This window comes from Peromyscus californicus, unplaced genomic scaffold (assembly GCF_007827085.1).
Source record: "Peromyscus californicus insignis strain IS unplaced genomic scaffold, ASM782708v3 Scaffold_1__1_contigs__length_55948999, whole genome shotgun sequence".
Lineage (NCBI taxonomy): Eukaryota > Metazoa > Chordata > Mammalia > Rodentia > Cricetidae > Peromyscus > Peromyscus californicus.
The window spans coordinates 34,155,146-34,181,386 of NW_026294492.1; the positions used below are offsets into that span (position 1 = coordinate 34,155,146).

At 42.5% G+C, this 26,241-nt stretch overlaps 1 protein-coding gene across 2 annotated transcripts in view; it reads right to left on the bottom strand.

Annotated features, from left to right (window-relative positions):
• Thada (THADA armadillo repeat containing) overlaps positions 1 to 26,241 on the bottom strand; it is a 300,312-nt gene that overhangs the window by 119,952 nt on the left and 154,119 nt on the right. For both annotated transcript variants that reach the window (XM_052746438.1, XM_052746439.1), the window contains exon 29: positions 10,015 to 10,183. In XM_052746438.1, coding sequence (XP_052602398.1) covers positions 10,015 to 10,183 — 169 coding nt within the window. The remainder of the gene's footprint in view (positions 1 to 10,014; positions 10,184 to 26,241) is intronic.

The following is a 26,241-nucleotide window of genomic DNA, read 5'->3' on the forward strand; positions in this document are numbered from 1 at the left end:
TCAAATTATAAATTTATTGGATTTCTGGATATTTACATATATAAGGTCCATATAACATTTAAGAGACCCTTTTAATAAATAAAATTACTATGATTACTATTTCCATCAAGTATTTTTAGCATCATTATCTAGTCTCCTTTTGAGGGTTAAAATCTGGGACTCTAGCGATGGTTTAGTTCAAATTTGGATGTCTTGGCCATGTTTTGAGTAGAACCCTATTCTTAGTGAAAATTTACCCACAGTTCCCACCTCCTACCCAGGAGAGGCTCAGCGAGACAGACAGTAATCACACCCAGCAACGCATCCAGGTTTCAAGTCGAAGAGAGAGAACTCTAACCGCATCATTTTCCTAAAGCTCTCCCTGGTACACAGAACCTAGAAATGGACTGAGCTCCCCGAGTCTGAGGAGGGCAAACCTAGGTCTCAAGAAAACACAGTACAAGTGGGTCAGAGGCAGGCTGGGACAGGACTTGAAGTAAGGTCTTAAGGAGCTGGCTTCTGTGTTCACAGTGCTTCTGTGTGTGTGTGGACGGGTGGGGCTGGGGGCGGGGCAAGGAGAGAAATCTGGAGCTTCCACCTGACCTCCAGTCTGAGTTCTGAAGTCCCTACTCACTGTCTCTATGCAGAGTTCATCAGCCTGCCGAGCCGCAGGCTGTTCCTAGGACAGGAGGGAGGTTTTCATGGCCATGAGTATTTAAGAGAGCTGTATCCCATCTTGTCCAGCAGGATGATAGAGGGAATCCACAGGTACCATGGAGCAAAGGTTTTCAACAAAAAGCAGATAACCAGGTAAAGGGGAGAAAACCATGTGCTTTACATCAGGAAATAAGCTCTATTTCCTTCAATCTTTCTTTAGGCTCATGGGCTCCTTTTATTGTAAGCCTCTATGGAAATTGTTCTCAGCCTGTGGGTCATGACCCCTTTGAGGGTCACATATCATATACCTTGCATATTGGATATTTACGTTATGATTCATAACAGTAGCAAAATTACAGCTATGAAGTAGCAATGAAAACAGTTTTATGGCTGGAGGTCAGCACAACCTGAGGAACTGTATTAAAGGATTGCAGCGTTAGGAAGGTTGAGAACCGCTGCTCTAGGGTGACTGTGAAATTAACTCAGTATCCTCAATTACAGTTCTTTTAAAGGCCAATCAATTTCTTAGTAACTGAAATAGAGTGGGTATCCTAAATGAACCCAAGGTCTATAGAACAAGTACACACACTGCAATTCCTCAAAATACTACACCAACAAAAGCAACGAGGGATTACTTTTTGCCTGTTAGCTGACATCCTCTAAAAACAAACAATAAATAATAACATTTTTATGGGCTGGGGGAACCCCTCCCCAAAATCTCCATCACATGAGGGGCCCATATACCACGAGCTATCTGACAAGAGTCCTAGGAAGTGACAGAGCCCACACTCTATACAGTGTGCTGCTTTCTTCTGATGGGTTTTTAAAGTGTACTCAGAATTATCTCAAAACAGTAACAATGGAACGAGCAGGAGGGGCTGGAAAGATGAGGATGAAAACGGACTAGAAAAGTACTAGATTATTCTATCTAGGCGGATCCTATATCTCCTTCCACTTTATGAACTTCAAGTTCCCCTGGGGATGGTCAAAGCGTTCTTTGTCTCAGACAGTGTACCAGTGTTCTTTGGCAGACTCACTGAGTTTCTGATGGAGTCTGAGGGAAAGGATGGAATTCCAAACGACCCAGGTGCACAGGATAACACACTGATGGGCAGGAGCCATGCTGAGGAACCCGAGGGAAGGACGGCTCCCGTGAGGGTGGGAGGGCAGTGGCTGACTACAGACCCTCGGTGAAGCACTGTCAAAACTCACAACTGACATGCTCTCATGCACACGCTCAGCACACTCACAGGAACCTTCACATTGTCTACTATGATTTCAATATACAACATTAGTTTTCCTAAAACAGCTTTCTAAGCTCAACATCTCTTCTATCATTTCTAGTCTTTCACATGCTGACCTCTAACCTCCCTCAGATCACAGTCTCCTCAACGCACCCCTGAAACCCCCCACTGTCTAAGCACACGGTCCCCATGCGAAGTCTTTCTGCTGTTGGTTTATCTCAAGCCCCACGGTCCACGAAGCCTTCGCACTCCCTCCAGTCCACCCTGGCCTTACCTCGGTGTGTGACCACAGCATTCCTTGGGCACACACCATCTGCTGCCACACACTCCTGTGTAGCTGTTTGCAATGTCGACAGTTCATTTTTCAGAGAGGATCATGAAGTCCCTTCTCGAGGGTGGAGACCATGTTATAAACAAACTTTTCTTTGTTTCCTCCCTGGTACCTGGCACAACTACTTACACTTAAAAACTATTCAGTAAATATTCCCTAAACAAATGCAGAGACATTCTCCAGTTCACTCTACATCTGTCTCACAGGCCCAGGTACAGAAAGTACATGGAAAGGCTACACTGGAGCACAGAGGAAGTGATGTAACAGTTACTGTTCTCTTTTCTGGAACCGACTCACTGTGCTCCTAGAAGAACAGGGCTTCAGAGAGGCTCCATGAATCCAGAGCATGGGGTTTCACTTGAGGGGTTTCTAAACTGTGGCATCCTACCTACCCTTGTTCATCCACCACGTCCACTCTGTTGGCCCTTCTCTGTGGAAAAGACAGTCTCAGGCACACATCTGGCAAACCTACTTACGAATCTATGTGAGCAGTGCAGTTTGAGGAGAAACAGTGTTTACTTTCTAGTCCCCTCCAGTCTCAAACATCATCATTTCAACAGCGACTGTTCTGACCCTTTATTTAAAGCTGCCATCTGCCTTCTGCTCCTGCTCACTCGGACTCCTCTGGTCTATCTGACCTTTTTGGCCACAACAATTAAAAGCCTCCAAGAAACTACATAATTTACCTACTATATGGACTATAAATTATAGTGAGTATTATGTTATTATTTATTATTGTCTCTCCCCCAAGTTCCCTGCTATAAGAATATTAGCTCCATGAAAGCTGATTTTTTTGTGTTTGTTGGATTTTGAGACAGGGCCTTATGTAGCCCATGCTGACTTTGAACTCACTATGTAGCTAAGATGACCCTGAACTTCTGATCCTCCTGTCTCTAGCTTCTGTGTGCTGGGATTATAGATTTATTCAGTGCTGGGGATTGAATCCAAGTGCTCTGGGCATGCTAGGAAAGCACTCTGCCAACTTAACCACATCATCATCATCCCTGAGAGTTCATATTCCTGAACAAGGATCTTCTTTTCTCTGATGTATTCCATATGCCTACTTGAGACAAAGCTAGTGTTAATCAATCAATAGCACTTGAACAACCCAACAGCCAATGTCAATTTCCCATGGTGGGACCCTGAAGGCCCCACAGTGACTCATTTTTCTCTGAAAACATCCTTTTCCTCATCCACAGACGTAGTGCACTATAATACAGTATAATATGACAATGATAATATATATAACATGTACACATATATAAAACAGTATAACAGAGTGTAATGCATGTAGCATATTACAGTCTAATACTGTGAGCTAAGAGCACAGCTCAAAAGCTTCACGGGAGCCTAGAACTGAACTCCTGATCTACTTGCTACCATTTATACTTGTATAATTTTGGGAACATCTCAGTCTTTTACCCTCATTGTTTCTCATCAGCAGGACAGGAATTATATACACCTTCGAGAAGGACCTCTGTAGGTACTCAGTAAGTGGTAAACCGTCCATCCAATAGACATATCACACAAAGCAAACAGGGAACACATAGGTACACTCTCTCCATTCTAATCCCAAACAGTAACAAACCCCTGGGGAAACATGAAGTGACGTCCTGTAAATTCAACATACCCTTGACTTACATTCGGTCTTCCTTCAGAGCATTACAAAGCCACAGGAGGGCATTGCTTGGGGAACAACGACCACGTATGACAGCCAGTGCTCTGGAACTGGGAGCTGCCTGTCATGCATACATAGCAGCTGGGAGATAGCTCCCAACAGGTGGAGAAGGCTCTGTAAGTAACACACACCAAATAAAACCTTTCACATGTTTATAAGGAAAGGATCAATTTATCCCCAAAAGTAGTATTTTAATTAAAAATGACTTTTCTGGGTTTATATCCAGAAAGCAATGCATTGCCAAAGCTAAGTTTGGTCCAGGGCTTCCTTTAACTTTTTAAAAAGAGCCCAGTGCCATTCAATGCTTTTCACATCAAAGCAACAGACAATAATTGTTCTTTTGCCCCCAGGTTAAAACAGATGCTGCCACCCCTGCTGCAGGTGACCTCTGGGAGTCTCCAGCCCTCTGCTATACTTCTGCTCTCTGCGAACTATAGGTTCAGCAGAGACCGTGACCCCCGCAGCACATGGGCAGAGCTCTGCAGAGCCCTTGTTGGACTGGGAAGGCCTCTGCCACCTTAGCTGTGCTCCTTTCACAGGTGCTCAGAGAGAGAACAAACTGAGCACCTGTCACAAACGTGTTCTCAGTGAAGTCGGACTCAGTCTGGAAACAAAGCGTACTGACAAGCAATCCATCTACAACTTACAACATCAGCATCATTTCATGCTTTTGTTTTTCCATCTGAAATGGTATTTTCTGAGCATAAGATAAACAATGGACACAGGTCACCAAATGGGATCCATCAAGTACTATTCCATTTCTGGACAACTTGAACATTTTAGGTTTCACAATTTTGTACTGTTGAGAAACATGGAAAAGCTATTAAAATTCTTAAAGTCCAGGCTGTCTATTACGGGTATACTTTTAAAAGATGGAAATAACTCTTAAATTGTATTTAATTATAAATACTGATGCAACAGTATTAGTGAAAGGCTGTCTCTACTCTGATCTTCCACTTCCTTCTATTGCTTGGGTCTGGGAAAGCACTGAAGGATGCTCGTGCGATCCATCGCTCCTCCTCCTCCTCCTCCTCCTCCTCCTCCTCCTCCTCCTCCTCCTCCTCCTCCTCAACAGCAGCTGCTAATTTACACACCTAGCTAAACTGGTCCCCCTGTACGTCTTTCGAGTTCCCGCTTGTCTTTGAAGGAAGTCATTCCAAGATCACCCTCTGCTGAAGTCCTCAGCTGTCTTTGCCACAGTCCTGCTCTGCTGCTCCCATCTGTGTGCAGATCCTGACTCGAGCCAAAAGGGCCTCATTTATGTCTTCCTTCATGTCCACAGCCCTTGTCTGTCTGTCTGTCTTCCACCTCGGCTTCACTCACTCCTCTGTCCCTGCCCACAAGGAGCTCACTGAGCTCCCCACATTGGGAGGGAAGTGCCCCAGGGGCAAACTCCTCCTCGTACTCCACAGGCCCTCAAACGGGTAGGCATGCTGGGTTTGCTTTACTGACTCAATCTTCACAGCTTCCTGGTGGCCCCACCCTTTCCTAGATCCATCACTCCTCCTGCTGCTCAAGTCCAAGGTTTAGGGATGACAGAGGGTGTGGTTGCTGTGACTTAGCTACAGTCTGGGAGAATCCTGTTGTTCCAGTTTTAGGTAGAAAACCAAAGAGAAAAAGGAAAGAGGAGGGAGGAAAGAGACAATGCATCCTTTCCATTGTATCTTCTCTGGGTTTTAGTACTTCCCTGACAAGCTCTGAAACACAGGCGGTCTCACTTTGCTTCCAGTGTTGAGGAATCACAACACCCCGAATTTAAGGAGACCAACCAACTGGTATAACAGATGAAACCAAAAAAGAGATGGGTTCTTGGTTTAATGTCCTAGTCATGAGAAGCTGTCCCTCTCACCAGCTATCAGGCAGGAAGCCCGTTATAAAGAGAACATGGGCTTTAGAGTGAGGCACATCTTTACTGCTGACTACCTGTGGCTCTGTACAAGTCACCCATTCTGGGTTATGTCAACTGGGCGGGAGGGAGGAAATGAAGGGACACCTGTCTGGCTACTCTGTGGGCGTGCTAAGAGCATGAATAAACTCACCAATGGTCTAAATGTTACTTTCATGGTAAACTAAGCTGTCCACCTAGGCCATCTGAAGCCCGTCCCTGGCTAGTATGTTGTGCCACACAAGTAGACAGTGCTACCACTGAGCTCCACAGACAGGAAAAGAGGACCTTTTCTATCTCAGAATTCTCAAAGTGGAGAAACCAAGTCTCCAAATTGGAGAGAAAGATAAAACAGTTGGGTGTTTGACATGTTCTGTTGGCAAATCAGAAAGAAACGTGTGGGTTTCAATTGGTAGGAAATGCAGCTTGTACTCTGACACCAAGGGATGTGCGGCACTTGAGCCATTATGTAGATGGAAGAAAAACCTTGTCTAGGATATTGACAAATATTCTAGGATAATTACACAAATGGTCTTCTCACCCTCCGGCAAGCTCCATTACGTAGCCTGTCTACTTACAAAGGAGCTCTACAACAACAAGAGCAAGGCTCATCTTTTCTATTACACCGTCAGAAGCCTGACCAAAAGACACAGTGGGCGAACAAACCTGAAACTCTCCCCTCAGAGACTGCAGACTTCTCTATGGAACACCAAAATGTTAGTGAAGTACACAAGAATCAGAACAACCCTTTCCTCAGGGGTGCTGGCCAAGCACAGTCTTAACAAGAGAGCTTTCTGAACGGCACTGCAACTTCTTAGGGGTGATAAGTAACCTAGTAATAACACTGAGTTCCTAGCATGAAGAATTCTGGCAATAAAAACAGACAGTTAATTCTACTTAAAAGACAGGGGCCTGCCAGTGCTGCTCCAAATGAGGTAATGTCCATGGCTCTTATCGGGCCTTCCTGTATTGAGACTTAATGTCATTTACCCTGGGCTCTTTAGAACCCGCTCTCCACTCTTTCCTTCCCTAATGTGGGCCATTTCCTTCCACTTCAGCACCGCCATCATGAACCTCTGGTTTTGAAATGAACCCACATGTTCTTATTCTGCATGCCCTATCATCTGAGTCTTTCCCAGTCTCAAAAACTCAGGCATCAGCACATTTTTGTTTTTAAGGTATACTGAAGAAATACTCTGGGGTTTGATATGACTATATAAACATCTTCAAAGAAGTCAAAATGTATAATTCAAGAAAACGTTCTGTAAGGAATTTGTTTTCTGATTACAAAATGATTTCCTGCTCTTGAAAAACTACCAGTTTTGCATTTACTTAGCTGGCTCTGAAAGTCCCATGGAGAGTATCGCTCCTCTGAGTCCTTAACATCTCTCTTCTAAGTGCAAGTGTGTGCTGGTTTCAAAGATAGCTTTCTGTGTAGAGAACTTACAAGCTGAAGCTTCCTCTCCGACTTAACCCCTTAGATGTTCTCCCTGCAGAGACACTAACAGTCCAGACAGACCAGAATACTGCACACACACACACCTCTGACTTCTTTTCAACCAGAGTGAACACCCTTGACAAATACAGGAATCTGTTAGACCAGCACAGTAAATGCCCAGCATCCAACTACGACTCCTCACTCCCACCCCGACCCCCAATAAGCCTTTCACCAACACTAAGGAAGAAGAGCAACAGCAGTACAACCCCAGAATTGGGGGCTTTTTTGTCTTTCCACAGAGTTCCACATGCTAGTCAACAAAGTAGCCCTGAGAATACGAAAGGTGGCCCACATGCCGAGGGGGAGGTCATGTCTGGTTGCTGGGCAGACTGGCGCAACAGGCAGGGACTGCCATGGAGGAGGAGGAGGCATCTAGTTAAGAGGCCCACCCGTACCTGGAGAAGAAAGGAGAAGCGGCTCCACCCACTCGGCAGCCTAGGGCTCAACCTCTGGGGCTTTGGGCATTCTGTCTGAATGTGTACACTCTCAAGATTGTTTTGCTACTTTTCTTGTCACTAGTCTGTTTCCTTTGAACAGAAGCAGAGTTGGGGGCCAAGAGATCCAACTTGTTTGACTAAGCCAATGATGATCTCTGGGCCTCTATGGCCTGGCTCCAAGGTTAAGATAACCTGTGCCTCTCTTTAACACAGGAACGAAGTGAGGACCCAGAAGGTGTAAGATTTTGTTAGAAGGATCACATGGGACTGGAGAGATGGTTCCATAGGTAAAAGTGCTGCCATACAAATGTGAGGACCTGCTTTGAACACACCAGTCCCAGGGTAAAATCCAGAGGTATAGCCCGTGGTGATGAAGGAATAACCCTGCAAGCCTGTGGACCACTACCCCGGTATACAAAGCAGAAAACCAAGAGATCCTTCTCAAACAAGGAAGAAGGTGAGGACTGACATCCTGACATCCGAGGCTGTCCCGACTGCCACCTGGGTGCTGTGGAATGCACTCCTGCCCTCAAATGCTACTCCCTTCCTAACAAAGAAACCACAAAAACCTACAATATATACAATGTGGAGCAGATGATCTGAAGTGCGTTTTGAGACAGTGTGTGTGTGTGTGTGTGTGTGTGTGTGTGTGTGTGTGTGTGCGCGCGCGTGCTGGTGAGTTTGCCAGGGTCTACAAGGGATGCAAGGATGCCTTCCCTGGCGATAAAGGAGTATGTGCTTTGGGTTCCTATGTCTTGATATTACCTCAGATTACTGTCGAATTCAACACTGAAAGCTAACACCAGCTTGGGCCCTCTTTGACTTCCAGTGTGTTTTGTCCTGAGAAGCACTGAAGTGGAGTTCCTGTCTGGAACAGAGCTGCAGTCCCAGGAGTTACTACGTTACTCTATGATGTTCTCTCTGCACAAGGGACTTCTTCACCATGGCTGACTGACTGCTTTCAACCTCCATCTAACTGCCACCTGCTCTGAGATGCTTGCCCTGATTTCTCCAATTCAAGTCCCATGGCCCTGCCACATGTCACCCAACACTTAACATGCTACATTGGGACTCCTATTTTCTGCTCTTTATGCTGTCCAGGCCAGGAAGGACTTAAGTCACTGTTCTATGATACAACAGTACAGAGTAGGCATTCAGTAAAATCTTTGCCAAATATATAAACAACCAAGGAACAAAGACAGAAACACAGATCTACCTTTCATTTCACCCACAGGGAATTAGTTTTCACCATAGGGCAAGCTCATTAAAACTGTGGTAATAACTATCTGTATGTCTAATCATGGACCAGGTACATGAGCACTTTATATGCACTAATTGATTTCAAAACTGAAGATGCAGAAGGACAGGTAGTGACGGGTGGCTACCTGATGCAGAACCAGGCAGTCCATCTCTGGAACCCACACTGTGAACCGTTTCACACAGCGCCTCCCACATCAGCAGGGTAGACTGCAGGTTTAGAATAATCTAGTAACATGACCTGAATTTAAATCCATCCCCATCCATGCCCAGGTGAGCAATCCACAACAGCCATGTGAATAGATTTTACCAACACTACCCGTTCCCAGGTTAGGGTTTTAAAAGGAAAATTTCAGTGAGTTCTCCTCCATTTGTCGCACTTAAGTAAAAAGAACAACACACTTCTATATTTACTTAAAACAAGGGCCAGCAAGATGGCCTAGTTTTCCACTGCTGTGATAGAATAGCATGACCAAGACCACTTATAGAAGATCTATTTGGGCTGACAGTTCCAGTTAGGAGACCTTGGTGGCAGAGTGAAGGCACGGAGGCAGGAGCAGGGAGCTGAGGACTGACATCTTGAACCACAAGCAGGAAGCAGAGAATGCGAACTAGAAACGGTGCAAGTCTCTACGCTCTCAAAGTCTGCCGTCAGTGACACCACGCTCCCTCCAACAAGACTACAAGTCCTAAATCTTCCCAAACAGTGCCGCCAGCTGAGGACCAGGCATTCTAATACCCAAGACTCTGGGGGGACATTCTCATTCAAACCATCAAAGCCTGGGTGTTCTGTAGGCACACCTGATGGAAAAGCATGTTGCAGAATTTAATGCACAGGATAACCTGTCAAATCAGTGTATATTGATTCATACTTGAGGTGTATGAAATCCTATTTGGGAGACAGCTGGTAATTAGGAAGTAGAAATAAGTAAGTTCTACAGATAAACTTGAAGGCCTGTGTATCAAGTCTTCACCTGCTAAGAACACATGAGAACTCAAGTTCATCTTGTGGTGTCCTATGGAAGTCACACAGAATCACTCCACTTACTTGTAGAAGTGTCCCATGAATATGGTTTTGTCGGAAACACTGGTCAGTGCTGTTGGGGAGTGAGTCTAGCAGAGCACGGAGGGTGCTTGGTATTTGGTCTATGGTAATGAAGGGGACCAGTGCACGGGCTGCCATTTCACGGGAGCGGTAGATAGGTGAGCGAGCACACCTAGGGAGAAATAAAAACAGTATCATTAATGCTTGTTTCGACATCTGTATCTCTGTATATGTTTCTCATTTACAGGATCAGTACCTCGTTTCAAATGACTCTTCTTATTCTTTCCTTATTCAAATGATGTTTTTCTTTGTATCTGTGTTAGTTTCATAGATTACATTACTTTTGTTAAAAAATAACACTGGTATATATAATCTTATCATGGGGGAGAAGATACTAAACAGGTGATAGCAGAAAAATGGCTTATTCCTCAATGATGAACACATGAACTGGATACCTGTGAAGAGCAGAAAGTACTGTGGTAAATGCCATCAACAGCAAGACTATCTCTGAGCAGTCTGTAAGCTGGCTGGAAAGATGAGATGCACATTTGAAATGATGAGCAAAGCTAAGGCAGTACAGGGAAAATGATAAACAAGTGATCTTGATGTTATAAGCAATGAGAAGAGAAAGGCCGGGTCAGGAGGTATGGTTCTAGTTGGCCAAGAAAAACAAAGGCCGTCCTGACCAAGAACAGCAGTATCTAAAGCATGGTAGAAGTGCTCAAGGAACAGGTGGGTGTGTCTGGATGGCTTAGGTGCTGATGAGGACCTGGACATTAAGGCTAAAGAACTGATGGGTTGGGTCACAGCAAGGAGCATCACAAATGGCAGGCAACATAGATGAAGTTTCTGTTAAGAGGGCAAGACATGAACCCCAAGGCTCCAAATCCTCACCACTGGGCTGACTCACATCCAAAGAATGGGAATAAAAGCAAAGGACAGCCATGGACAAGTGGTATTTTGTGTTAACAGAGCACTGGAAAGGCAGGGCATCTAAGGGCCTCTTTACCTTGTAAACACTCAGCTCCTGAGAAGCCACAACCACTTCGGTGAGTGAGACTGTGAAGCTGAAAGCTTTCAAAGACACAATACAAATCGCAAGAGAAGTCCAATATAGTAAAGTCTCAGCTTAGTATGTACTTTGTCAGAATTCTCTTGACTTCATAATATTTCACCCACTTACAAAAGTAACCCAATTTCAGAGCTGTCTTAGATGCCAAGGCAAAAGGATCAGAAGACAGTAGGTTCTACCTGGAAAAGAGATGGTCTCTTAACCTTCCCCCAAAGCAAGAAGTGTTATAAGGATCTGCGTGTGGCCTATTGGGGCCATGGCCATGGAGGTGTGGGATGCAGGGGGCAGAGCCATAGGAAGAAATGTCTCTACTATTTCAGAAGTACCACTAAAGTGTACCTTAATATGAGAATAAAAACAGGTAACATTTCTGGGGCCAGAGAGCTCACTAAGGCACTTACTACACAGGCCTGGTGACCTGAGTTTGATCCCTGGAACCCATGTAAAGAGAAAATCGATTCCACCAAGCTGCCCTCTAACTTACAGACACATACGGCATTGCCCACACATGTACACACACACACACACACGATGCCATTTCTGTATAAATAAAATGACTTAAAATTTCATCATGGGTGTACTGGGACACAGGATGACAAAGGAGGAGAGGAAGAGTAGCGAGGATGAAAGACACAGTGGGCCCCTCAGTGCCTGAGACCGACTGGAGAGATGCCATCGGGTGATACAGAACGGAAGACAAGCCAAGGCTACAGCACGCAGCCAGTGAATTCCTTCTGGACTTTAACTAGGCTCTGACAACTCACCCATTTTCTCACTTATTTTTCCTTTAAAACGATTAAATGTTTAATCTGTAATTGGCAAATACCGTAAAATGTTTGTTTTGGCCCATGGGGGCAGAAAACTTCATTCAACAAAGAAAAGAAAATATTCTGAAAATGCTTTGCAATCTAATTAGCAAATGATTTCACTCTGCACAGTCAATTTCTGAAGCTTTCCAGTCTGTCCCCTACCCAGCCCCAACTCACACTATGTGGTATAGTGTTTTATGTTACCAAAGGGCTCTTGTATATAAATGTTTCCCTTTCAAATACAAATAACTCCAACATGGTTTAGATATTTAGTTTTCAATTAGCAGCAACCTTACACTAAAGAATGGCCTGCCTTCTGCTCCTGACCTTTTGCAAATGGTGATTTCCCAAAGGAATCTGGCATCTATACAGGGCAAAGAATGGAAAGTGGGAAAAGTTCCAGAATGTTCTACTTTCCATACCCCACTTTAGGGACTTACTAAACCCATAAAACCAGGTTAACAAGCAAAACTAAAACTATTCTCAGAGAGTAACAAATGTTTACTGGGCATGCTAGTGCATGCTTTTAATCCCAACAATTTGGAAGGAAGAGGCAGGTGGATCATTATGTAGAGACAGCCTGGTCTACACAGCAAGTTCCAAAGCTTGATTACTGAGATTTGCACGGTAGAAGGAGAGAACCAGCTCCCACAACTTGTCCTCTGACTTCCACACGTGTGCTGAGGCATGCACGTACCCAAACCTCCCTACACCACACATAAAATAAATAAATGTAATTTAAAATTTTCTAAGGCAATACAATTGATAAAGATGGCAATTTGTAAAGTAAAATTTAATTAAATGACATTCATCATAAAGCAATAACCAATGCAATTTCACACTCTTCTAGTGGAGAGTGTATAAGCAGGAAGTTAGATTACAGTTAGATTCACACATATGTACCTTTGTGTATACACACACACACACACACACACACACACACACACACACACACACACACACACAAAAAAAAAAAAAAACAAATACACACTTACAGGTTTGTTTTGACAGTTGTTGAGGACAAGGAACAAAATATGTTAAGAAAATTTAGAACCTAGGGGGCTATTAAGATAGAAAATCACACAGGTGGGTTTTCATTCTGCTTTGAACACTAAATTTTGTGACTCAGATACTGCCCCTCACTAAACCTGCTCATGAATGCCAGGCAATTGTGGTCTGCTTTCCACCCAGCTTGGCTATACACTCTTGGGAGATGGTACCCACTAGTGACTGAGACAATCCTACCATGCAGGGTACCTCTGAAGGCTAGGGGAGGCGCAGCTGGCTCCCAGTTAAGTGTTGAAACAAAGCCTGCTCTGCACTTAGGTTTTGTCAGCTCAACTACTGCTCCATTTGTAATGTTTTAGAATGTGCTTTGAACCTGGAACCCTTGGGGATCTTCTCTCCATCTGAATTTTAATAGGGCACAAGCTCCTTTGTCAAACCTTGTTGTACCACCTCTGAGAAGCATTTGCTTTTATCCCTCTGCAGTTACTACAGCTCTGTGTCAGCACAGGGGCTGCATGGCATTTATCCTTCCCAGGGCAACCCTGGCCACTCTCTTGTCTGCTACACTGAAAGGACACTGAGCGCACACAAGACCGGAGTTAACAGGTTCTGGAATCTAACGTAGCTCAGCGTAGACTCAAGTACTATCACTTCCTGTGGGGGTCTTAGGGTAAGCCAGTACACTTTCTAATTTTTCCTTCCCTGTTAGGCTATCGTGGCTTCAGTGAGATATGAGTGTAAAGCCAGTGCCTACCACACAGGAGGTCGGCAGCTACTACAGTCTCATGGGCAGAACCATGAGGACTTAAAGCCTCGGGGAACAACATATCCCCTGTTCTCTCCAGTGTTCTCTTGCCGACCAATAACAAGCATACTTCATGTGCTCTGAGGCCCACCCTTCACTCTCCATGCAAATGAGCTGTAAAGGAGAGGGAAATGCTTAAGTTTCTCTGGGCCAACTGACTCTCTGCCCTCACACTTTTACTCTACAGGCCCAGGGCTACAATTCATGTTCTGTTCACTCTACTGCTATTATACCAAAGATTTTTGCTTTCTCTTGTATGCTGTTCCAATGTTGCCTTCAGAAAAATAATCCTGTATGGGTATGTATGCATGCATAAAAGAAAGAAATACAGTATCCAATAAGTTTGATAATCTAGACATTTCTGAATGGCATCTTCACATTCTCGGAGAGTTCAGTGATGGTCCAAGTTACCAGATTCTCTGCTTGTTCTTCCTAGACCCTCCTAAACCTGTGTTTAATTTATCAAGGGCTCTCCTGCCACCTGAACTGGCTCTTTTTCTTGCCCACTCACACTGCTAGTTAGAACTTAACAGCTGCACTTACTCTACCCTCAATTCAGCTCATCATGCATTCCTCCATTCAAATATATCAAATATAAATGGACAGGACTTTTGGAGTTAAACTGAAAAAAAATCCTTCCTTTGGGTAAATGAGAGAGTAGTAAGAACAGTAGATACTTGCTAAGCTAAAAAGTACACACTGTCAGGTCTGATGAGCAAAACAAAACAAAAAATATTATGTGTCTGAAGGTAAAATGTTCAGATTAGTTGTATCTACTGGGCAGCTCTTTCCAAATTAACTGAGAATGATACACCAAAATCTTATGAAGAAAACACTGACACTAATAAGCCACAATAGAACATTACAGAACTATAATGTGACCACTTGGGACCAGGCCAACATAGGCCCAAGCTTGGGCCTTAGAAGATGCGTGACTCTGTGGTCCCTTGATTCTGGTGCTCACTTAACCAGTCTTTACCCAGCCTCACATGCCCCAGGCGCTAATTCTAAGTTAAAATGGAGCTGCATATCTCTACAGCAGCACCCAGCCACATCATGTAGCAAAGACAAAGGACCACAGAGGTAATGGTGATGGCTGCTGACATGCATATCATTCCTTTCAGTGCTGGGCAGTGAAGTGAACGAATTTCCCAAAAATAAGACTAGAAGGTAAATGGTGTAGTAGCTGCATCCAAAAAGTTCTTGGAACAGTACACTTTCATTATTTGGAATTACAATTATTTCTTCAATAATGAAGGGATGCATGGCTTTTAAATGTTAATCCTCGATTCCTTGCTCTTATCAAAATACATACGAAATATAATCTTCATATTTCATCTGAAATTTCATTTAAATAGTTCATTATCTTTTTTGCCAATAATAAATGCAATTTGAAACAAAATTATTGAGATTCTAACCAAGTGTTTTAGACAGCTAGGAAAGAGATTTTTCTCTGGCAGACTGAAAAAGAGTCTCCTTTAATAATAACTTTCCCAGCTTAGGAGGAAGGCTTTACAGCGATGTCCACACAAAGACACCGGAAACTCCAGACTAGAGACTTTAGGAAAAGAACTAATTTCAGTTCTTACCAAAAATAAAAATGAAGTGCTATAAATATATAAAGATCTAACAGGAACCATTTCCCCTGTCAGTCCTTCTGGGAGCTTCTCTCCAAAATGGAGCAAGGATCTGCACCTTGGTCTGGAGTCTCCACCCACAACAGCTGAAAGAGCATTTCCAGATCTACATTGGAGGCTCACAGGCTGGAGTGAGCGCTGCAGGGTGCAGATTCTGAAGACTGAATCAAAGCCTTTCAGGACCCTCTGCTCTGTCTCTATAGGGACTAGAAGGGTGCCCCCAGACTCTCTGGTGGGGGTTCTGAATACAGCACCTGGGCTCAGGGTGTCTCCCTTTCTTGCAGGCAGTGGACAGGTGTGGAAGTCAACAGAACAGCCTGCCTCTCCTTTCGCTGTGTTCCTGCCACAAGTTCAAGTTCTCAAAGTGATTAACACACTTGGCTCACACCATCAATCTTTGAGAGTGGTTCCGTGATTGACTGATTGATCCATTAAAGAAAGTATAGAAAGGTACTAAGAGTTCACCCTCTTCTTTTTAACCCTAGCATGTGCCTAGGAGAAGGTTCAGAAAGAACTGTGTTTGTTCCTATATATATATATATATATATATATATATATATATATATATATATATGAGATTTCAAATATTCACAGACCTAATTGCTCTCTATTGGAAAATTAAGACATTAAAAACAATTCTGATACTCAAAGTACCCTAAAACTAGCCCAAGACCAACTAGAGAAACCATGGGTGCCAAATAAACTTTTTTTGGCCAATTTAACTTTCTGAGTGCCTATTATTAATATCTGAGAAGATATTACTAGGTAAGTGTAAAAGTGATTGTGGAGTTTACAGTGTTAAAATTTGCTGGGTAATGTAGGAATACATTCCTAATAACTGTGGTTATATAACATTTTAATGTACATTTCTTGCTTTTTAAAATTAATAACTTATTAATTTATATTTGTTTTATGTTTATTTTATACTATGGATAAATGTTAGACAAAAAGCAAATTTGAGTGATTTTCTTATTAGAATTCCAAATGAGTAGTAAAGCAGGAAACTCTCAATGACGACAGCGAACTTTGCACAGAAACTGCTGATGAACAGACAGCGAGCAACAGCTGCAGGAGTTCTGCAAAGGAACGAGAGCCTTAGAGCTAAGGAACATGCTTGCCCCGGAGCTGATGGTGACCAGCTGGCTGCCATCATGGAAGCTGATGCACAGCTACATCCGAAGTTGCCAAGAACTCAGCATGGACCATCCAATGTTTGTCTGGCATTTGAAGGAAATTGGAAAGGTGAGATCTCAGTAAGTGAATGCTATATGAGCTGATCAAAAATTAAAAAAAAAGTAATGCTGTTGTTCTGTGTAATAATAATGAATCTGTGGTGGAATCAGTGGTTGGTCCAGGAAGCTGCTCCAAACACTTAAACAAGCAAAACATGCACAGAAAAGGTCATGATCGCTGAAGGCCGGTCTGTGGCCAGGCTGATCCACCACAGCATCCTGCATCTCAGGGAAACCTTTACATCTGAGAAGCATGTCAGAAAGTCGAGGAGATGTACCAGAAACTGCAACTACTGCAGCCAGCATGGTCAACAGAAAGGGCCTGATTCTTCTCCAACAACCCCTGACCACATACCATATAACCAGTGCTTCAAAGGTCAAATAAATTGGCTACAAACTTTTGCCACATTCATTCATCTGCCATATTCTCCTGACTTCTTGCCAACCAGCAAGCAACCACTTCTTCAGCACCTTGACAACTTTTTACACTTCCACAGCCAGCAGGATGCAGGACGTGATTTCCAAGAGCCCATCGGATTCTGAAGCGAAGGGTTTTATGCTACAGGATAAGCAAACTTACCGTCTAAAATTGTGTTGATCACAATAGTTCCTATTTTGATTAATAAGCTTAGTTGTAATGACTTAAAACTCAGCCTGAAACCAAAAATCCTTTTGCACCAAACTAATAAAATCAACGAAATAAAGCTGAGTGGTTCACACAATGACAGTTTCAATATTTTTTTTTTTTTTTTTTTTGGTTTTTCGAGACAGGGTTTCTCTGTGTAGCTTTGCGCCTTTCCTGGAACTCGCTTTGGAGACCAGGTTGGCCTCGAACTCACAGAGATCCGCCTGGCTCTGCTTCCCGAGTGCTGGGATTCAAGGCGTGCGCCACCACCGCCCGGCTCAGTTTCAATATTTTTGAACATAAACAGCTTGATTAATTTCCCTTGACGAGAATTTGTTTTGTTTCTGAAAGAGTCCAATGCCTATGCAGAAATCCAAGGAAAGCGAAAGGCTGGAGGTGGGTAGTCTAGGTAGTTTCAAATATTCTCTCTTTCTCTGTGTGCGCACATGTGCGTGTGCGTGTATGTACAGAGTGTATGCACACGTGTGGGAGTAGGTCCATGTACATGTGGGTGAATGTCATACAGAAGCCAGAAGTTAACACCAGGTGCTGTCTACTTTGTTTTTCAGAGTCTCTCATTAGACCCCAAGGCTCACCAATTCGACTAGACTGGCTGGCTAGCAAGCCCTAGGGATTCTCCTGTCTCTGCCTCCCCAACAATGTGATTACCAGGGGACACGACAATGCCCAGGATCAAACCCAGGTTCTCATGCTTACGTGGCCATCGGTTTACTGACTAAGCTATCTCTCCTGCCGCTTGTCCTATTTTTAGTACTCGGAGAAGCCTTCACACAACGTTCTGTGAGTATACGTGGTTTTCACTATCCTCGGAGAAGCCTTCACACAACGTTCTGTGAGTATACGTGGTTTTCACTATCCTCGGAGAAGCCTTCACACAACGTTCTGTGAGTATACGTGGTTTTCACTATCCTCGGAGAAGCCTTCATACAACGTTCTGTGAGTATACGTGGTTTTCACTATCCTCGGAGAAGCCTTCATACAACGTTCTGTGAGTATACGTGGTTTTCACTATCCTCGGAGAAGTCTTCACACAACGTTCTGTGAGTATACGTGGTTTTCACTATCCTCGGAGAAGCCTTCACACAACGTTCTGTGAGTATACGTGGTTTTCACTATCCTCGGAGAAGTCTTCACACAACGTTCTGTGAGTATACGTGGTTTTCACTATCCTCGGAGAAGCCTTCATACAACGTTCTGTGAGTATACGTGGTTTTCACTATCCTCGGAGAAGCCTTCACACAACGTTCTGTGAGTATACGTGGTTTTCACTATCCTCGGAGAAGCCTTCACACAACGTTCTGTGAGTATACGTGGTTTTCACTATCCTCGGAGAAGCCTTCATACAACGTTCTGTGAGTATACGTGGTTTTCACTATAGACAGACCAGTGGGAACACGTACAGAACAATGAGTTACCAAATAAGTTTAACCACAACCAAAAAACAAACAAAACTTGTGCCAGTTTCCTTCTGTTGTGATCATGGGTGTGGAATCCTTAAGAAGCAATTTATCCCACTAATTCCAATGGCTGGAACTCACATTTCCAGATTTCATTCACAATAAACTGGCAGCATTAATGCATTTCCTCCTGTTCAAACTAGTGTTTTTTTGTTTTGTTTTGTTTTGTTTTTTTAAAAAGCCTAAAGCTTTGTAATGTACTACCGTTAAGGAAAGCAAATTAGTCAGAGGACTTTGACCCAAAGCCACTCACCAAACTACAGACTTTGTAGCCCAGGCCAAGCAATGGTTTATGAAGAACATATATCAATGGGACAGGTTACACAAAGGATGTGGCAATGTCCTCTGCTGTCCTCTATCATTATTAGTCACTCCAGATCAAATCATCTAGCCATTCAAAGTACTGTAAAAATGCACAAGAATAAAAAGTTTTCACCTTTCTAGTAACAAGTGTGGACACACACAAGTTTGCACATTAGCAGACCCTTCAGGGCTCAGGGACAGATAACACACACTGAGGTGACTATTTTAGTGAGGCGAAACAACTACAATGCTTCTTTGGTGACATACATGACAACTGAAACATGCAAATTAAAATACTAATATCTGTACCAGCTATGGGGCCACAGGCAAGTTAGATAATGTCCCTTCACATCTTCATCTGTAAAAGAGAATATTAGAAATAATTTTTAAAGTTCCCTCTAATAAAAAAATCCTATAAATCAATGAGTATTTGAACATTCCAGTTGGATTACTATCTTTCTTATTTTAACATATCTTTAGGATCTCTCTTGACTTGTTCCATTGCTAAATCTCATGACAATACTGATGCTGATTACGCCTAACACTAACCATCCTCAACCTTTCTACAGTCGGAGCCAGTTTTCTTGAGCATGGGCCTCTGTGAGAGTCGGAAACAAATGGCAGTGTTCTCTACACGGGAGAGCCCTTCTTTAACCCTACTGGAATCCTGTCCTTAAAGTGCCCCTCTCTCTTCCCAAGACCACAACAACCCCACGACCTTCACTCATCTGCATTCTCTAGAATCTGCTCATTATTTTGCCTCTACAGAGAGGCTTGAATCTGCCTGACAGTACCAACTAGAGGCCTGGGGCTCCTGCTGGAAGAGAGAAAGTGGAGCACCTCTTGTAATATGATTATTGCCCTGCAGAGACTGCAGTTGGTTTTTCCAAATGCTAATTAATGCCCCTAAATAACCTTCCTTTTATTTCCTAGCAACAATTCAAACTGAAATCATGAAGAATGAATCTTTAAAAACCAAGTACATAGAAAGGCTTGAAAAGTTCCAAAAAGTTGCACTATTTTGGCCTAGAAAAATAGTACAAAACAGGAAAGGATATTGAGATGTTAGCAACAGACTCATCTCCAAGAAATGTTCTTTCTGAATGAAGTAAACTGAGTCACATTCCAGCAGAGCTATAGTACTACTAACGGACTACGACCAGCCCTTTATAAACACCCCAGGAAAATTTTTACATTGCCTTTGTTTGCACCCAAACCCATACTTAGACTACAGTGGTACAACAGTCAAAAAGTACTTCCTTTGGTATAATTACCCTTTCTTGCTGCAATCTAATTTTGTTTTTCTGGTTCTACATGCCAGAGAAATCAATGAATTTTGTGCCTGAAAAACTAGTGTCCAGAATATATTTAGAAGAAGAAAACAAACAATAAAAAACTGAGTCAAAGCTCTGAATAGACACTTCAACAAAGGCGATGGGAAGTGAACACATGTGAAGATGCTCAACATATTGAGTTACTTGGGAAACTCAAAGTACATTACATGGTGATAGGAAAATGTGTTTGTGTAACCCAGTGTTACAGGATGAGTAAACACTAGTGAAGATAATATGAATTATTAATAGATTTAATAATAATGATCTACAACTACACACTCAGAAGAAATAATAAATGAAAATGACTGAGCTTACTGAGGCTAAAGAGATGGCTCAGTGGTTAAGAGCACTGTCTGTTCTTGCAGAGGACCCTGGTTGGGTTTCCAGTACCAATATGACAGCTTGCCATCATCCATAACTCCAGTTCTAGGGAATCTATCACTTTCTTCTGGTCTCCAAGACCACTAGGCATAATACACACAAGCAGGGAAAACACTTATACATATGGAATAAAAAAAGTAAGTCTTAAAAGGAAAACAAAAATCTGAGCATGCGAAGTGTGCACCTGACCACTATTACACTTGGCTGGTGGGAATGTGAAATGGTTCAGGAACTATGGAAAACAAGTTTTCAGTTTCTTAAAAAGCTAAAGCAACGACACAACCCTCCCATTTCACTCCCATGTATTTAATCTAGAGAAACGAAAGCTCATATCTATACAAAGACATGTACATGAATGGAAGTTCCGAGCAACTTATCTGCAATAGCTAAATTTTTATACAAAACAAATGTCTATCAACAGTTAAGTAAACATATTGTGGTAGATCAATATAAGAGAATTCCACTTTGCTATACTTAACAACATGCTGAATCTCAAAAATACCAGATAAAATAGAAGGTATACAGTATGATTCCCATTTTATGAAATTCTAGAAAATATAAATTAATCTATAGTGACAGAGAACAAAGCAACAACTCCAGATGTCTCGGGGAGGAGCGCTGGGTAAGGATTATAAAGGACGATAGAAACGTGCACTATGCATTTATCTAATTGCACACTTTGGACATGTGTAGTTTAAGTCAGTCAGATCTTAGGTTGTTTTTAAAGAATATCTTTTTATTAGCCTTTAATTCCAGCACTTGGGAGGCAGAGGCAGGTGGATCTCTATGAGCTGGAGGCTAGCGTGGTCCACAGAGTGAGTTCCAGGACAGCCACAGTTACATACTGCGACTCTGTCTCAAAACATCAAACAAATGAACAACAAGAAAAAAAGAGTATCTTCTCATACACACTAGAAAAGTGACATTATAATCCTGCCTTGCTTTCTCTTAAGTGTTTTCCCCAGATTAAACAAGCCTAGTCAATTTTCCAACTTTTTGACCAGAATTAACTTTTCCTTGTGATCACTTATAAAATAAAATCAGTATTAAAGGCCAACAATCACACAAGAACTAGGTCTCCATCCTGCACAGAGAAGAAGCTCAGCAAGGTTAACTTGCCCAAGTTCACAAAGGAAGGAGCTGGACCAGCTAAGACTCCAAGTTAGACTGTCCAGCTCTCTACAGCCTGTACCAACTGCAAAGCAAGTGTGCCTCAGCTCTGAGGAGTCTGCTTTCTGTGTCTTGCTTGTTTCTGAGACAGGGTCTTGAACCTGAAGAACTTGTCTTAGCCTCGAACTTGTGGACCACCTGTCTTAGTCTCCCAATACTGGCATTACAGGTACATGTCACCCTACAGTATCTAAGGTATTTTTGCAACCTAAGTGCTGAATAATAATTATACAAATGAAAATTAATTAAATTGTCACTTTTAAATACAAATTATAAACTATTCAATTTAGTGGTGTCAATTTTGTTGGGGCAGCTATAATAAACTCATCATCATTTAGGATAATTTTCCATGTGATTATTAAGGTAAAACAAATATTTCTCCCCACCTTGAGTTTATTAAGTCTTCTAATATCTTGAACAGTCAAAAACTTGACTTGTATCATAGTGAAAAAGTAATTTTCAATTCCTAATAATTCAAATTATCCTAAATTCTGGGAAAATAGAACCCAGACCAACATCCTATTAATACATTCTAAATGAATGCACAATGTAGATTGCTGTGTAAAGTCCACAGATGAAACAAAGCTGATTACACATGTGCCTGACCTGGCCCCAATAAAAAGCACACTCGTGTTACAAGCACATGATCTCAGTGGTGGGATCTTTGTTCAGTAGCACACTACATCCCTTCATCACTGAAGCATTCCAGTACTTAACTGGGACACTACTAATGATCAGGGGCATCATATTACCCACAAGTCCTTTCCTGACTGTGACCTTGACTTAATACATTAATTTCATGGTGACTGTGTCTTAAGATGGGGACATGTCAATAAAGAATACTGGCCATAACCTCTAAAATATCCAGGTTTCTGAGACCATAGAGCACTAGAAAACAACATCACTGCTAATGGCCATTGCCAGTTTCAATAAGGAGATACTTTTTAGTCTAAGCATAAGTAGCATTAAATAAGTCTTCAAAGAAGACATACAATGAATGTAAACAAAAACTAAGAAAGTTCTTAAATATCAGTCTTTATTTCTACTCTAGCTCAATTAATAAAGGCAGCTTCAATGCAGTCTCTTTATTTGCTAGCTTTCCTCTTTGTCTATCAAAAATAAATAAAATAAAATTAGTGTAGAATGTCTGAGTCATTCTTCAGTTCTGCCAAGGACATAACCTTTAACCCCAGATTAAAAATAAAGTACTAACTGTGAAACCCAATACTGCTTAGCTTTGGGTACAAAAGCCTAATAAATATAATATTTCAAAAGAAAACCAAACAACCTGGATTGCTTCCCCTCATTTTCACGATCTCGTCAATAGATTCCTATGGCTTTGGCTACATTTGCTGGTGGAATTTGGCCTCACTCGTTTACAGTCTGCATTACCAGCCCGTACAAGGTGCAGAAATGCTCTTCACTTACACTCCCTCATCTACTTCAAAGCACTTCGGTTACTATCCCAGTAGTTATCCTGACAAAACCATTAGTCAAAAGAAAGCAAAGGAATCCACTTTTAAAAAAATCATTTTAACCAGACTGTCTTAAACATCCATGCTATTTCTAGCAAAGTCTTTGTTTCATAAGGAATATATATTTTGAGCCTATGATACATGAGCAGTGGTACATACCTGTACTCCTAGTACTCAGTAAGTGGAGGTAGGAAGCTTGAAAATTTTAGGTCACTTAGACCACCTGAATACATAGCAAGTTTCAGGTCAGCCTGCGCTATACAGTAAGACCCTGCTTCAAAAACAAGACAAAACAAAACATTTTCTTCCCTCCCCATTCCTACCTGTGAGAAGGTCAAAACCTATTTGTACTGGATTTTATTCAAAGCGCGCGCGCGCGTGCACACACACATACACACACACACACACACACACACACACACACACACACACACACACACCTCCTTAACTTATTCCTAAGTCTCTAATGTCTAACCTCTTCTTTGAAAAACACTCAACTTAAATAGAGGAAAGATACTGCTGACATCCTCATGGTTGCCTTCAAGCGGTGACGGGACGGAGGGGATAAGAGGTATCGCTTAGTTATAGTTTCAAACACAAGGTTTCCACCTGGCATGGTGGTTCCAGGCCAACTAAGGCTACATAGTGAGACCCTGTCTCTGCTCCCCACCCCCCAAAAAGTTTTCAAAGTTAAAAAGAACAAATGTTTTATTATTTAAAAAAATGAGTATAGTCTTCTACCCCTTCCTCCCTTCCTAAAACTTAGATTGTAGCTGTATCACCAGATAGCATGTTCATAGGGTTTGAGAATGTTTTTTGGTTTGAAAAATACGGCAGTCTAGTGCGCAGAAGCTGAGAGGGCTGGCTGAGTCTGTTGCAGTTGTCTTATTAACAAAGACAGAACCGAATGAGACAACGTAAGGTTAGATTCAAATTTCTTCATTAATAGTAAATAAACGTGCGTTTGGCCACTTAACAGTTGCCACTTCCCACAGACAGTTAATTTAGCTAATGAGACTTGTCATGAAGCACATCACTGCCACTATTCCATAGACAGAGCAATGGACACTGCTCTTCCAGCTGTGAAGACACAGGACACTTGAGAGAAGTGACTTCTCTCCCTGGTTTATCTGGAGGACAGTAGCTACCATGGTTTAAACAATCCTTTTAAAGACAAAACAGGCTCCTCCAATCCCAAACTTCTCCATACATCTAATGTGATAGCAGCAGAATGCTCTTACTTCTTGGGTTCCTTAAAGTGTTTAATATTCATAGCCCTCTAGTTCTTAAAAGGCTAATCAATTCCTTATATGTAACAGTAGTCACACTCACGTTAGGGCAGACAATTCAAATCATATTGCATTTCCTACTATGCCAGAGTACTAGAACGCTCCAGAGCAGGCCTTATTTATCTGTTATGGTGAAATACCCCAAACGTAAAATTTCTCAGTTAGCCATCTCACTGTGCAGCTCTACCTGGCCTGGAACTCACTATGTAGATTAGGCTGACAGCAAACTCAGATCCACTTGCCTTTAACTCCCAAGTGCTGGGACATAAGGCACGTGCCACTAGACCCAGCCCAGTCATTTTTAAATGCCTGGATCAATGCTGTCCAGTATATTTACCAGGGAGTTTTCTTTTAGGTTGAACTGGCCTCTGGCCTCCATGTCTGGATATCCAATCTGTTGCTGCTTGACATTCATGGCTTCAGATATAAACGCTATTCTACTGTCAGGCAACCTCGTGGCTAGTGTTCAGAACCAAAGTTCATAGAGCACACTGGAGTCTGTCTGCTTGAGGTGAGGAGGCACTAACTGTAAATAAAGCATTGTCCCCTCAGATGATGAAAGACAGAGACTTTGATCTTCTCGTCCTTACCATTAAGCCTTTCTGAAAAGAAGAGACCCACTATTCCCTGACCTTTGGGAGTTTTACAAACTTCAGACTGCAGTTCAGAGCTCAGACAAGAAACTGTCCAAGAAAAACATGCCCCGAATGAACAGGATATAAACAAAGCTGTAAGGAGATAATTAACGGTAGAGACTTGACTCCCTCACTTGCGGCTCTGATAACAATCTGGCATTTTATCAGCAGGGTCTTTTATCTGCAAGGATTCAATGTGTTCTGCTGCCTGAAACGATTTGGGGAGGGACAAAGACAAGCTTTCATCTTGAAAAGGAAACAGAGCTATATCTCTGAAGGGTAAGGAAGAGTCAAAGCTGTAAAAGGCTCCAGTGATTTCTCTGACAGGAGAGGTAAACGGAAAATAGGACGTCACTGAAAGCATGGGAACCACCAGTTCTAGTGGGGAGAAGTTATGGCGGTCCTCTACCGGGCCACAAGCGTGAGGAGGACAACATGCTTCCTTGTCCTCATTCTGCATCTTCTGCCAATGTCTTCTAATTGTCTTCTTGTTAAAATCAAAGAAACATAAACTAAACTCACAGTGCGGCTAATGACTTAAGTGTAGTCTGCCTCTCACTGCTTTAAAAGGGATCGAAACTATATACTAAATGAACCCTCAAGGCTCAGCTCAAGATGAAGGTGGCATCTAAGAATATGAGGTGGCCTGAGGGCACTGTTTAAGAACACCACCCTCAGAGCAAGTCGGTGCTTGCCAGGATCTGCAGCAGCTTAACAGCACCCCTAAGGAAACGGGACGGTTCAGGAATAGCAGTCAGTAGCAGAGTGTTCTCCTACTGCCCTCTAACTCTGTTCACTCCACGGACTGGTTGTGAGACACAGAAAAAAATAGGGCTTTGGATTCCCCATCTTACTTAGAACTCAGGAATATTTATCTAAGGTTGAGTCAGGAGAGTCACCCATTCTAGAATCTACAGCCCAGGGCTTCTAAACCAGAGCAAACTGCCCAATAACACTAGCTACCTTAGTCAGGCTGT